The 13,691-nt window shown below is 51.7% G+C and overlaps 1 protein-coding gene across 1 annotated transcript; it reads right to left on the reverse strand.

The window, feature by feature from the left end:
• Positions 1-54: 54 nt before the first annotated feature.
• On the reverse strand, positions 55-12,613 carry Siglec15 (sialic acid binding Ig like lectin 15). Its single transcript, XM_051163580.1, has 6 exons — positions 12,438-12,613; positions 4,706-4,765; positions 3,960-4,343; positions 2,932-3,303; positions 1,874-1,904; positions 55-181 (listed from the first exon to the last, which is right to left on the reverse strand). The coding sequence occupies exons 1-6, from the start codon at positions 12,487-12,489 to the stop codon at positions 55-57; spliced, it is 1,026 nt and encodes a 341-aa protein (XP_051019537.1). The 5' UTR covers positions 12,490-12,613.
• Between the last annotated feature and the right edge of the window lie 1,078 nt (positions 12,614-13,691).

Genomic DNA, 13,691 nt, shown 5'->3' on the forward strand with positions numbered 1-13,691 from the left:
CTGCCGGGGAACCTGGGGACTAGAAGTCATACAGGTCTAGCCCGGCACTGTCCTTCATTTCTCACGGTGAACGACTGGATGATGATGGCTAAGGAGTTCCTCACAGCAAACACGTGGCAGCTGGTGGCCTGGGGGGCTCATCTGACTCAAGTTTTCATAATTGGACTCCTGAGCTTGAGACCTGCAGACAAAAGAAGACTGACTTACCACCCAGCATTAGGTCACGTCCTTGACTTCCCACGCTGTGTCCCAGCAACGGGTCAAGGAAGATACCGTACAGGAGGCAATGGAGCCCAAACCAGCATGCTTGAGGACTGATTAATGTAGGACAGAGGGATGCTGCTGGTGACAGCATCCCCAACCACAGTTACCATCTCCCCCAACCTCCCACCCACTGTGGTAGACACAGCACACACCCTTCCCTTGCCCCATTCTTCCCTCCTCATCTCTGTGACCAGGACTCAGTGCCAACCCCAGGTGCCCTTATGCTCAGCCTCTTTGCCTGATTGTTGTCAGAACAGAAGAAACAACAGCCTTTTTTGGGGGGGTCTACCATCCAGGACCCTTCTGTTCAAAATTTCCCTCTTGCTGGGTGTGGTGGTGCAAGCCTTTAATCCCAGCACTCGGGAGGCAGAGGCAGGTGGATCTCTGAGTTCGAGGCCAGCCTGGTCTACAAAGAGAGTCCAGGACAACCAAGGCTACACAGAGAAACCCTGTCTTGAAAAACAAAACAAACAAAAAAATTTTCCCTCTCATGCAGGACCTAAAACTGTTCTGATTTCCACCTCACTCAGAATCACCCCATCCTTGCCATCCCAGCCCACATGTCCACGCTCCCCTCATGCCTGTGCCCCTTCCACCTCCCGTCTGACCTTTCTACCCCCAGTTAACACTCCTGGGATATCCCTATCCCCTTGGCCACCCTAGGCTACAACCTTCAGCTTGGTCTTTTCAGGGCCAAATATCTTCAAAGAAAATATCCTGATCTAAAGGACGCACAGCCAATCGGCCGCCCACTGGGGCTATGCTTATCACTTAGGTGCAGTTCCTCTACAAGTCTCCCTTTATATCCTCGGATGGTGTTGGTATGTGCTTGTGAACATTTCTACCTATTGGAGTGCAAATTTAGGTTTTCCTGTCTCTTTAGCATCCAAATTATTGCCTGCCATACTATAGGTAGTGGTGAATATTTGTTAGATGAGTGTGAACAGCAGGTACTGTGGTGACTTTGGTCTTGTGGATCAATAAAGGAAATGCATATATGACAGGCTGTCAAGACTCGAGAAGCAGCTGGAAAAAGCGTGCCCCCAGCCTGCACGGGGCAGAGTGCTCTAGATCTGAGTTCATTCTCCCTCAACATGGCTCTTTATTTGGGTAGACACTGACTAATGTCTTTCTAGATCCCTCCTCTAAGCCAGGTCCTTAGTGATTTTGTTTGGGAGGCAATCAGCAGTAAGCCTGGAAGAATAAGTCTTCCTACAATGGCATCCTTATGGGGCTAGCTTTTCTAGAATGCTCTGGCAACAAGAGAAAACAGCTTAGTGGTGTTTACTTTCCGGGTCAGAGACACCAAGTTCCTTGTGTGCTGAGTGTGGTAACAAGTCATCTGGCCTACTCTGTCCAGAGAACTGTGTGCTGGATGGAGGGGCAGGTCGAACTGGGTATGACTCAGGCCCTGGGGCCAGCCTGCTACTACTCTAGCCATGCCCAATGTCCTCTCTCTCTCTCTCTCTCTCTCTCTCTCTCTCTCTCTCTCTCTCTCTCTTTCTCTCTCTCTCTCCTTACTACCAGGTTTGAGAAACTGGCATCTCTGGGCCAATGAGACTAGGTGGGGATGGGGGGGGGAGGTTGGGGGAGGGCAGTAAGTACTTACCGTGGAGTGCTGTCCTGGGTGCCCAGGTGATCTGTGTGAGGGTCACAGAGAAACAGCAGGTGTGAATTTGCACGGTGGCCTCCAGCCTCTGCCCCCACCCCACTGTGAGAAGTGGTCTCCAGGAAATGTGCAATGAATGAATAGCAGCTAGCTGGGGTGGTTATGAAGCCTTGACCTGGTAGATGAATAGGAATTAACTTGGGGTGGGGAGGGGTTAGGGGAGATGTGGTCCTACGGAGGGAGCAAGACTACCTTTCTGGGGACCCCGAAACACAAGGTATTTGGTAAGTTTGAGGGACCAGCAAGAAGGATGACAGCTGGGGCTGAGACAAATTCTGCATTTCATCCTGGAGAGTTTGAGGCCAAGGCATAATTGGTCTGGGAGGACTGAGATAGGAGAAGGCTCCCCTCTCCCTGGGGTGCTCAGCAGAAGTCTGGTCAAGGTCGAGGCAGCAGCGTGGAGAGGCTCTCTAAAAGTGGTTGAGATCCCCAGCCAGGTGTTGCCATTTATGCTTTCCACGCTTGCATACCCTTATTAAGTTTTTTTTTTTTTTTTAAAGCTTAGCTCTCAGGTAACTTACTAAGGCCCCAGAAAAACAGCATGTCTTCTGCCTTCTCTAACTTCTGGGGTGCTGTGAGAGCCCTGCTCATGGTGGTACTGCAAAGATCTGCAGACTCAGCCTTTCACGGGCTGGCATGAAATCACATTCCGACATCTTCGTGTTTCTAGCATCACCGCGCATAACCTCAGGGCCTCAAGACGCTAGTTATAAAGAAGGGGAAAGTCTGATGTGTGGTGTGTGGTAAACGAATTGTGACAGAGCTGGGTCACCATCTGTGACCAGGTACATTGCTGGTACTTTGCAGAGCCTCAGCTTCCTTGCTGCAAAGAGCCTCAGGCAAGTCCCACCTCCGGGGACTCCAGGCAGAGAGAAGGAACTGAGCTGATGTAGGTGCAGAAACGACGTGCTCTGAGGTGCCACGTCAGGTCATCCGTCAGAAAGGGGAGGGAGCTCTCTCTTCCCCCTCGCACCTATCCAGGTATGGGGTGCACTCACCTAGTCGGTGGCGGGTGGCTTGTGCACCTAGAATGCCAAGCAGCAGCAGCACCTTGAGGCCCAGGGCGCCCAGCAGGAGCGCCAGGGTCGAGGCTCCGGGGGCGCCATGGAAGCGGAATAGGTAGACGCTGGCCTCGGCGCGGCCCAGGCTATTGGCTGCCGTGCACGTGTAGCGGCCATCGCGGGTCAGCGCGGGCAACTCGGCGGTCACCTGGTAGCCGTGACCCTGGCCGGGTACCGCAGCCGAGCTGTTGCCCAGGGTGGGGCCCGACCAGGCGAGGGCGGGCGGGGGCTCCCCCTCGGCGGTGCAGAGCGCACGGAAGGAGTGCGAGGGGCCGGGTAGCACCGAGATGTTGACGATCCGCGGCGCAGCTGCGGGGGTGGGGGTGGGGGAAGAAGGTCGGGTGCGGGTCACCAGACAGAGCACAGCGCCTCCCTGAAGCGTGAGAAAGCTGACCATTTGGGGTAGCGTTCCCCAAGCCGGACGGGTGAGGTAGGGGAGTGCCCAGAGAGAAGAACTGAGCATCTGGGCGTCAGACTGCCTAGGTACTAACGCAGCCACGGCCTTAGCCATTTCACTTTTCTGCCGCAGTTTCTCTGTGTGTAAAATGGCTTTTACATTATGGGGTCACTGAGACTTGGCAAACTAATACTCGTGTGTTGCTTGGATTACTGGGCTTGCTGCTGGTACTCACCAAAGGGTCACAACTCAGGGAGCGGGCCAGTTGCAGCACAGTGCTCTAGGGACAAGGGATGTGCAGGGGGTAGGGGTGGTGTGAGAAATCTTTCAGTGCAAGTGGCTACCTCCTATTGCACCGCTTACTGTCTTTGGAAATATTGGTCGCTTGTTTTTCTCTCCTTCTTTGCCAGGTACCGGTGTTTAGGAGCACGGGGACACCACCCATCGGCCTCAGCCTTTCCTGGGACCTGAGTTCTGCATTTCTAAGCAAGTTCTCAGAGGCCTCAGTATGTTCTCGGGGACAGGAACGCCGGGCCCTACAACATTCTTGTCCGCCAGCCCGCCTCACCAGTCACGCGCAGCCGGACTCCGTGGCGGCTCTCATAGCGGTCGTGGGCGTCGCCGGTGAACTCTACGCGGCAGAAGTAGCGGCCACTGTCCGCCAGGGCGAGGCGCTCGACGCGCAGTGACAGGTCGTTGCGGCGCGGGTTGCCTACCAGGCGGAAGCGGCCGTGCAGGCTCAGCGCTGTCTGGCACAGCTCGCTGCCAGGCGCCGCGGTGCACCGGAACACCTGCGGGCCCGCGTAGGGCTCGCCCGAGCGCCAGATGGCCGTCAGCGGCCCGTCGTAGTGGCGATGCGGATGCGTGAAGGTGCACGGCAGCATCGCCGCGTCTCCAGCCTCCGCGCTCACCTCGGTGGGCACCTGCATGGACCAGCGCTGCGCAGGAGCGCCTGCCGGCCAGGTTCATATCAGACTTAACCTGCGAAGACCCGGTCCGCAACCCCCGCCTCCTTTCGCCAACCCCTCCCCCTCTCCCGGGACTGCAAACACTAGGACTTCAGGTAGCACTCAGTTCCTTTCAGCTGGAAGCCCATTTACTGGCTTCCTAATCCTGCTCTACCATGACTAAGGGGAAGGGGACAGGCTGGAAATTCCCCTGACCCTTTCTTGAGGCAGTTTGCCTTGTTCCTGGCTTGTTACCTAGTGACACACACAGCTCTTTAGCATTTTTCCCCGTCAGAAACCCGCGCAGTTGCTGAATCGCTGTGGTATCTCTTGATTACCAGAACCTTAAGAGGATAAAATCACTTACTGTGCGCCTCTGTGTTGGCCATGTTCCCCAAAGTGTCTCTCCTGGTTTTCGAAAGTGATCCTAGAGATAAGTGTAGATATTCTTTGTTACGTGTTAATAAACTGAGGTATAAAGAAGTTAAATAATTGAGGTCCTAGCTAGGTCGGAAGCAAAGCCAGTGTTCAATTCAGAGCTGCCGGGACGCACAGTCTGCACTATAGTGCCCTGAAGGCACGAAGCTGTGGCTTCTCGGGAAGATGCTAAAAGTCTTCTTCGTAGAGGAGAGACTGGGATCCTGGGAGGGGACTTAAGGCACGAGTGTTGAGCTGGTGGGAACAATTCCTTTTAGAACCAGGGTCCACTCAAGTGAACTGCATCCTGGCTGGCTACTTAAAAGGGAAGGCCAGAGTGGTGGACGCTGTACTTGTGCTGCGCAGGGGCCTCTGGACCAGTGGTTCTCATGGTGTGGTGACCCGCAACCATAAAATTACTCTTATTGCTACTTCGTAAACTGTAATTTTGTTACTGTTATGAACGTATATAAATATCGGATATGCAGATGGTCTTAGGCAACCCGTGTGAAAAGGCTGTGCAGCCCCTAAAAGGGGTTGCCACCCTAGCCTGCACCTGCAGGGCAGTGTGGGTTCTTGTGCACCTTGGCTTGGGGCGCTGTACCTCCAGTCGGACCCTGCCATCCACCACTCTAAGACTCACTTTCTCCATCTGCCCGGTGATGGATGCACTTTCTTCAGACTGTGGAACCAAGGGTTTGAAGCTGAGCCCTGCTTCCAGTTCACCCCAGTGCTGGCAAACTACAGCAGTGGCTCCAGCCTCAGAAGGTTATGCCATGGGTGGTACCTCCCCAAGAAGAGGCAGGCTGTTGAGCCTGCCTAGCCAGTGCCCAGTGCCCAGCACACAAAAGGGACCTTTACAGGGAGTAACTGGAATTGTGTTATACATTGTCTCTTTGTATACACCATGCCGTCTACCCTGAAAGCGTCTAGGAGGAGAGAGACAAGGAAGAGATGCTTATAGGTGTGTAAATGAAGGCCAACTGTCAGGCAAGTAAGCTAGTTTTTCCTGATGCTAAGCCCAGTGCTCTTTGTGGTCAGCTGGCCTCACTGACTTCTTAGGTAGCTGTACCCTCTAGCCACCACTGGTAGCCCATCTCCCGTGGAGCCCATATACCTGTGGATGGACAGGATGGTCCTGTACAGAACCACTCCAGAACTGCCAATGCTGCAGGAGCGTGTACTTGCCCGTGCTGGTGCTTGCAAGAAGCTCATTGTGGCCATTCTTGGACTCAATGCCTTTTCCTGGCGGGAGAGGACGGATCACCCTCCCCTCCCCCACCCCTTCCCCGCCCCTTCCCATTGGTTCCTTTCAGTCCTGCCCCAGGTGGCCCTAGCCTGCACCTGCAGGGCAGTGTGGGTTCTTGTGCACCTTGGCTTGGGGCGCTGTACCTCCAGTCGGACCCTGCCTCGGGCACAGAAGACCATCAGTGTAAAGCACAGTTCTCTTTCCACTGCATGTTCTTAGGCTTAATCTCTCTTGCTCTGGACAAGTTAAATTGCATGTTTGAATTCAAGTGGAGGGCTTGACATTTTATCCCCAGTAAGAACTTGTTTGTTCAGTTGTTAAGAATCAAAGGGCTGCCTTGCAAATTTGAGAAACCTGTCTGAAGATTGTACCGATCCAGTCAGGACTTCTACCTGAAGAAAGAGTCTTCTCAGGTCTGTCTGCCTGCCTGCCTGCCTCTGTCTGTCTGTCTGTCTGACAATGTAGCTCAGGCTGGCCTGGAATTCACTGTATCTATTCCAATCTGACTTAAATTTATGTCAGTCCTTAGCTGTAGTCTCTTGAGCACTGGATTACAGGCGTAAATCACCGGGCTTATATGATTTTTGTTTTTCGTTTGTTTTGTATTGGGGTCCCACTATGTAGTCCCAAATGGGTCTTGAACTTGCTAAAAGCTGGAGTTATGGGTGTGCACCCTCAGCCCCTAACTCAGTTCCTCTGCGCTCCCTACCTTCTGTGACCTCAGCCTGTTTTGATCTTTGCATCTTGCAGGTTCATGAGACAGGCACCGGTTGCCTATGCATTGTCAACTACTGTGCATTCATCATCCAGCAAACATTTACTGGCTACGTCCGCACTCTTATCGGGTGCTGGCATGTGAGCTGTAAAGACAAAGATGAACAGGGTACCCTATCCGCCTGCTGGAGCTCGATGGAGAAAGCTCAGTGAACGCATAGTTAGGCTTCATCTGCCCTGAGTGCTGCTGTAGGGCACAATGTTGCCTTTGTCTGAACATGGTTCCCAGCCTGCTTTCACTCACTGGCTCCCTCCTATTCAAACTCTATTCTCTGTAGAATCATCCCCTACCGGAATAGTCATCTCTGAGACCCAAACCTCTCTCTAGCATGTCTCCCCTGTACCCTGGGATGAATGGGGCTAGGCTATCAGAAGGATGGGGGCTAGTGGGGAGAGTATACAGGGTGGTATATAGCTGGCAGAGGGTGTAGAGCCCACCAGAGAGGAGACGCATGTGTGAAGAGCCCAGAGAATGCAGGAAATCCCACTGAAAGCTGGGTAACAGTCTGTGCATAGGGAGCCGGGGGACCAAGCCATAAGGTATGACAGTTGAAAGACATGGCAGCGTGTGCCTATGACCCCAGCACTGAGGAAGAACATTATTAGGAGCTCTAGGCCACTTTTAGCTACATGGGGGAGTTAAAGACGCATGGGACCTTGTCTCAAAAAACCTGGAAAATGAAAGCATGAAGCATGGATGCAATACAAGCTGAGGAAGCATCATGGGCTGTGGAGGCCAGACAGAAAAATGGGGGGTTGTTGGGAGTCATTTCTCATCTCATTTAAAACACATAACAACCCATCCCTGGCCCATTTGAGAGAAGGGGGTCTGGGGCTTGTAGAGTCCAAGTGGCTTGTCTAGGTCAGTTGGTGACTAACTAGTAGCAGAGCCTCCGCTTGCCTCCCTTAGCTTAGCCACCATACGTTAGCCTTACCTTAGCCTTTCCTTAGCCTTTCCTTAGCCTTACCTTAGCCTTTCCTTAGCCTTACCTTAGCCTTTCCTTAGCCTTACTTTAGCCTTTCCTTAGCCTTACCTTAGCTTTACCTTAGCCTTACCTTAGCCGCCATGTCCAGTTGCTTAAGAACTGGTGAAAAATGTTCTTTTTTGTTCCCCATGGAAAAACATCTGTTCGTTTGATTAAACAAAAGTAATCTAAACTGTACAGGAACAATTTTGAAGTCTAAAGAGACACCAGCTTCCTTTTTAAGGCCACAGTAGCTGATAGGGCAGGTCCTTGCTGCTTCCCCAGCCTTCTCTGCTGATTACACAACACACTGAGAAGCATTTTAGCCCCATTGGCTCTTCACTGCTCATTACCCATCATGCCTGTGGCTGGTGATGGTGACATTTAAAGGTTTAAAGGTAAAAGCCCCCCAAAAGGGGAGGCAGCTTACAAGAAAAAAAAAATACAACATTGTCTTGAAGTTTGGGGGAAATTCTCTTAGCTATCCACTGCAATGATGAACTCCAAAAATACCACAGCAATGCCAGGAGTGGGCAGAGGAAGCCAGGATCCTAGGCAGGCATGTAGAGGAGCCTGTGCTGCCAGGGAGGCCTGCTGGTGGTATGCAGCTTCAGTCAGCTTTGTGGTGAGAAAATGGTGATAGAGGCTTAACGTAGTCGCCCTACTGTCAGGCAACATGCCTCTGTGAGTTCCACCCAGATCTGTAGTCTGCTGTGAAATATTCTTAAGTGTGATGTGGATGGCTCTCAGGTGCAGGTGGCTCTAGGAGCCAATGGGACTAGAGAGACCCTTTCCTCGGAGGCTCTGTCTTGGCTCCCATTTTAGATATATGCTTCCTGCTCACTTGCTGAGTGGGTTCAAGAGTGATGCTTGGGCTCTCTCTTAGGCAGAGTCGTTTGGGTATGGGTGTGGATGGGTGTGGGCCCACCCAGGGGAAGGTGAGAAACCTTAGCAGGTTTTTCCTGAGAAAATGGTTTGCCATTTGCTTTGGCAGAGAGCCTAGCTCCTGCATCCAGTGATGTTTACCACTGGCAGCTCGTGACTGCCTGCTAAGAAGCGGCAGGGATGACTCCTGAGTTGGGACTGTGGTGGTTTCTGTAGGGTCTCTCCTGTGATCGTTGTGTCTGGAAACCTCCAGGGGTCGATGAGAAGCCCAGATCCCTGCTGCCCCAAAGTATCTGCCGCCAGTGGTGGCCCACCAGGGATGTTGGGAACATGCCATCTTTGGTACAGCTGAACCTAGGTGACCATTCCAGCTCAGGTAAGGAAAATATAAGGTAAAATGCTAGAAAGTGGTTTCTGCTTATAAGGCCATTTAAGGCAGCAAGGGATGACACCCGACATTCGCTAAGCCTGGAAGGAATCAACAGAAACAGGGAAATCACAGAGCAGAAATGATACAGCAACAATGTCATTTACAGGAGGAGATCCATAGAGCCATGACTCACCATGACTTTGTCTCAGGCTGAGTGACAGGTGCTCTGTTAAAAGATACCTCAGGGATGAACTGACCAACCTATAGTGCTATCGGGGGGGGGGGGGGGGAGAATAAACCAGAGAAGCTCTGACTCATCACAAGTTTGCATCAGGCTGTGTAACAGGTGTGCACAGATGAAAGTCATTCATTGTGCTCAGTGTTGCCTTGTTATGTAGTGTTAGATGGAGAGACGGGAGCTCTGAACTGACTGTGGGACCTTAGGTGAGTCTCTGCTTATTGGCTTGCTAGGTCCTCCAGGAGGAACTATTTCCGGGTGTTCACTCAAGTGACTAAGTAAAATTCTGAGCATACCAGTTCTTACTGCCGTAATGCCAATCTCTCCAGTTAATCCAGCATGACTGCCCACCTGGCATTATCTCTCCCCAACTTTCAAATTTTAGGTACTTAGGAGTACTTGGGAGCCTGAAGCAGGGAGATCTTAAGTTCAAGGCCAGCCTAGGCTGCGTATTAAGTCCCATGCCAACCTGGGTTATGTAATAAGACTCAAACAACTAAAAAGTTACAAAAGAAAAAAGAACAACAACAACAACAAAAAAAAAACCCCGTAGGTCTCAAAGCCAAATTTGAGTGAAGCTGACAGTGCATAAAATATTTTAGAAATATGTCTAGTTAAAAACCTTTAGGCACTTAAAAGTAAGCCACCAGCTTACTAGAAAAAGCCACACATCCAGTTCCCTCACATCAGTGTTGCACTGATGCTCCTTGTGTGCCCCTCAAGGGGACCTCTGTTCCCACATCCTCACAGTCGCTATGTAGCTGGGGAGAACCCAACGCACTATTCCAAAGCCTCCCTGAAGTGGGAAGGGAAAGGAACCCAGCTGCAGGAGGCAAGCAGGGAGAGTCAAAACTGGATCACATCAGAATTAGAGACCTTTGCTTTGGCCACAGCTGACCAAAGATTTACACCAGCCCCACGGTGAGGAAGGAAGCGGGAATTTGCAAGGGGCCTGTGTTGACCGTCTGTGAGGTGTTGAACACAGTCACACTTACTACTTCTCAGCTTGTGGTGGAGCAGGGACAAGGACTCGTCAAGCATCTTTTGATGTCTCCGAGATTATCCAGACAGGAACGTGAGCCTCATGGGGGGGCAAGGCCAAAGAATCAGGTTGGCTATGGTGGCCTTTATAGGACAGTTCTCTACGGTTTGAGGGTTGAGTGGGGAATGAAGCCAGGTGGACAATCACAATGGCCTGACTGTGCCTCCAGGAGGGATAGCATCATGTCAGTGAGAACTAGAGTCCATCAAAGACTTTCTCCGGGGATCGCATTTCGAGTGGACATAGAGAGTCTGAAGAGTCCAGTTATCTGTAAGGGACCATTTTCCTCAAAACCACCTGGGCATGTTAGCAGGGTGTTCTCAAATGTGGCTCCAGTGGTGGTCTCTTGGGCATTGTGGTACCCATAGGGCCAGGTTTGGGGGGAAAGCTATATTCACCCTAGTCACCAAACTTCGCCAACCAGTGGCAGGTTTAGCTGGGGTATGCTGCTGTTCATGGACCCTCTTGTCCCACCTGGCCCTCCTGCCCTTCAGCTTGCTCTAGCCATTCTCTCTCTGACCTTGCAGGTGGCAGAACAGCCTGCCAGTGGACAAAAGTTGAGAGGAGGAAGAAGATACGAGCAACAGAGATTCTATCTTTTAATGATGCACCTAGAAGGTTCCAGAACGGGTGAGTCTAAGGGGTGTGAGTAGTAGGCCTGGATAGTTTCAATTCCCCCTTCAGAGATGTCCTTTAGCCCTGTTTCTCCAGCCATGTGTGTGGGGCATGGCTGTGAATGTGTCCCGGTCACCTGAGCTGATGGAGATGCAGAGTCTGGTCCTGTCCTGCAACCAATGCCTACCATGGGGTATTGCTCATGTAGCTGGTCCCTGCCCTGGGGTTCATGGTGGTTCTGCTTTTGTTTTGCTTCCATCCTTCTCCCAAGAAGGACTTCCTAAGTTGAGCAGACTTTCTCACAGTGCTTGTTGGGAACAAGCAAGGACCTACTCATTAAACCTTCCCATTTCCCCCTGGCCTCCGTGATCTTAGCAACAGGGACCAGTTCTATAGGGCTCATGAAAGGTAGACAACAGGCCTGTGCACAGCTGGCAAAGAATACAAGAGCCAGTACCTGAAGTTGGCACCCGCTATCAATTTTGTGTCCTTGGCAATTCACGGATCTGCCAGTCTAGGTTGGGGCGTGATTACCCCCTTTGCCTACCCTCACAGAAAGATGTCTGATTTGGATCCCCTGGTGAAAAGACAGTTTTGACCAATCCCTATCTCTCCCACCATTTGATGGCAGGATATGAGTTAGAGGAAAGAGGGCTGGAGCCACACACACCAGTGTTTATATAACAGCTCTACCTGACCCCACATCAGGGGAGTTGACTGACAGGCAGCTCAGAATGCTGTGATGTAGGGCACGTTGCACATGGTGGCCGTGCATGTGTTGGAGCAGTCACTGTTTAGATGTGGCTATGAGAAGGATGTCCCAGGCTGGGGTTGTTGAGAGGACTTGTTGGGAGAGCAGGGCTTCTGAGCCATGTCTTTGCTCTTTGTCCTCACAGCTCTTATTTGCATGGGATAGTGGCATCTCCTGAGAAGGTGGCTGGCAATGTTGGGTTCTGGGTCTTTCTGCCTGATTCAGATTCTGCCAGTCATGGGTGGAGCCAAAGACTTTGCATTTCAACTAGTGTGCTCCCTAGGTTCTGGTACAGGCAGACCCAGCTACCCTTGAGGCATACTGTTCTCAGGGAAGAGCTCCTACTCACCCCATAGTGTTCTCTTTAGGAGGTTGGTGCAGCCTCTGTCCTTGGCCTGGTTCCCCACATAGAATCCTCATTCTTGTCCCAACACCCACAAGCTGTTCTCTCCTTGTCTCTGTGGCAGTTGGATGGCAGCAACACCCAAAGTCTGCCAGAACCTGTACTGTCTTACTCACACTAAGACTTTACTCCCCTCAAAGCAAAAGTGAGGGATGTGGTCTTTGAATACTGAGGTGGGTGAAATCAGGGCACTGCCCCAAATCATTTGGAAACCCAAGTCAAGGCCAAGATTTGACCTTCTGCCCCGTGTCACCTCAGCTTTCTGACACAAGCTTTTTTTCTTGCACAACCATGGAGGCTGTGGCCGAATGCAGCTGCCGAGTTTTGAGGGGAGAAGACCAGAGCTGAGAGTCTTTCTATTCTGGGTCAGAGCAAATAGGGGAAACTCACCCATCTGGAGGAAACATGCCAACCAGGCCAGGAATTGGAGGGACCCTTCCATGCAGCCCTCTACTCAGCCAGGCCACCACAGAGAACCCTCTTAGTGTGGCGTGACAAAGGCAGGTGGGTGTGCTACGTGCCGAGTCTGCAGGCCCACTGGACTCTAAGCAAGCTGGAGGAACTGGGGAGAGGCAGCCAAGCGGCCAGTGGTGTGGTCAGGCAGGACCCGTGCACGTTAGTCATGTGGAAAACAAATAGGGGAAGCTCTGGCTCAAGTCTGGGGCAGGAACCAGGGGAGCAGAGGGGAAGAAGTGCAGCCTTTGCTCTTCTCTCCCCCCTTTCCTTTCCTCCTACTTCTCAGCCCCCACCCGACATTTTTAGCATACTGAATGGTTTTGTCTCTCCCACTCCCCTTATTTTTTCCTTAAAAATAACATCACTTTCTACAGAGGCTCTGTCAAAGTAGTGACAGTGATGTGAGACCATGGAAAGTTGTTAGGATTTGCTAGAAAAAAAAATTAGACTAGCACAGGCTGGCAGACAATTTTGTTTGTGACTAGAGCCCTCTCCAGAGAGTCTGCCTCCTAGAGTAGCACTTCTGATGGTGGTTAATGGTCTCAAAGACTGCCCGGAAGGAAAGCTCGTTAAATGGTCTAGTTGAGCAAGCTACTCATATCACTAACAGACCCCATATCATGCCAAAACTTCTGGTGCTCTGCAAGGTAAGAGGCCTCCGTGTCCTATGAGCCATTGGGTGGCCCTGAGTGGAGGAAAGGGCTCTAGGGAAAGGAAGGTAGGACTCCTGGAAGCTTATTTGGGGTGTGCGTGTGTGTGCGTGTGTGTATGTGTATATGTGTATGTGTGTGTGTGTGTGTGTGTATTGCGCTTACCATGGGGACTGGATCGCAATATAATGATGTACTACTGGGCTTGCCTCCTCTCATCCTCTCAGAGACCACAATAGCAAAGGCAGGAACCTCACTTGAGTTCTTTCTAATGCTGGGCCGCAGTGGCGTTTGCAACCTTGAGGGATGAAAGACAATGTGAGGTGTAGTTTGTGAAACTCATGTGAGACAAAGGCTTGTGGAAATTGTGTAAGGCAAAGACTCTCACTGCTTGAAACAAGCCCATCGGTGTGGCAGGATGACAAGAGAGTGCTCCTCTGAGCCTGTCATAGTGGGGCTTGGTTCTTGAAATGTAAGTGAGAGTTCCATCTTCCTACCTGAGTTCATGAGAGCCAGGTGGAGACACATCTCAGTTGTG

This window comes from Acomys russatus, chromosome 20, assembly GCF_903995435.1.
Source record: "Acomys russatus chromosome 20, mAcoRus1.1, whole genome shotgun sequence".
Taxonomy (NCBI): Eukaryota; Metazoa; Chordata; class Mammalia; order Rodentia; family Muridae; genus Acomys; species Acomys russatus.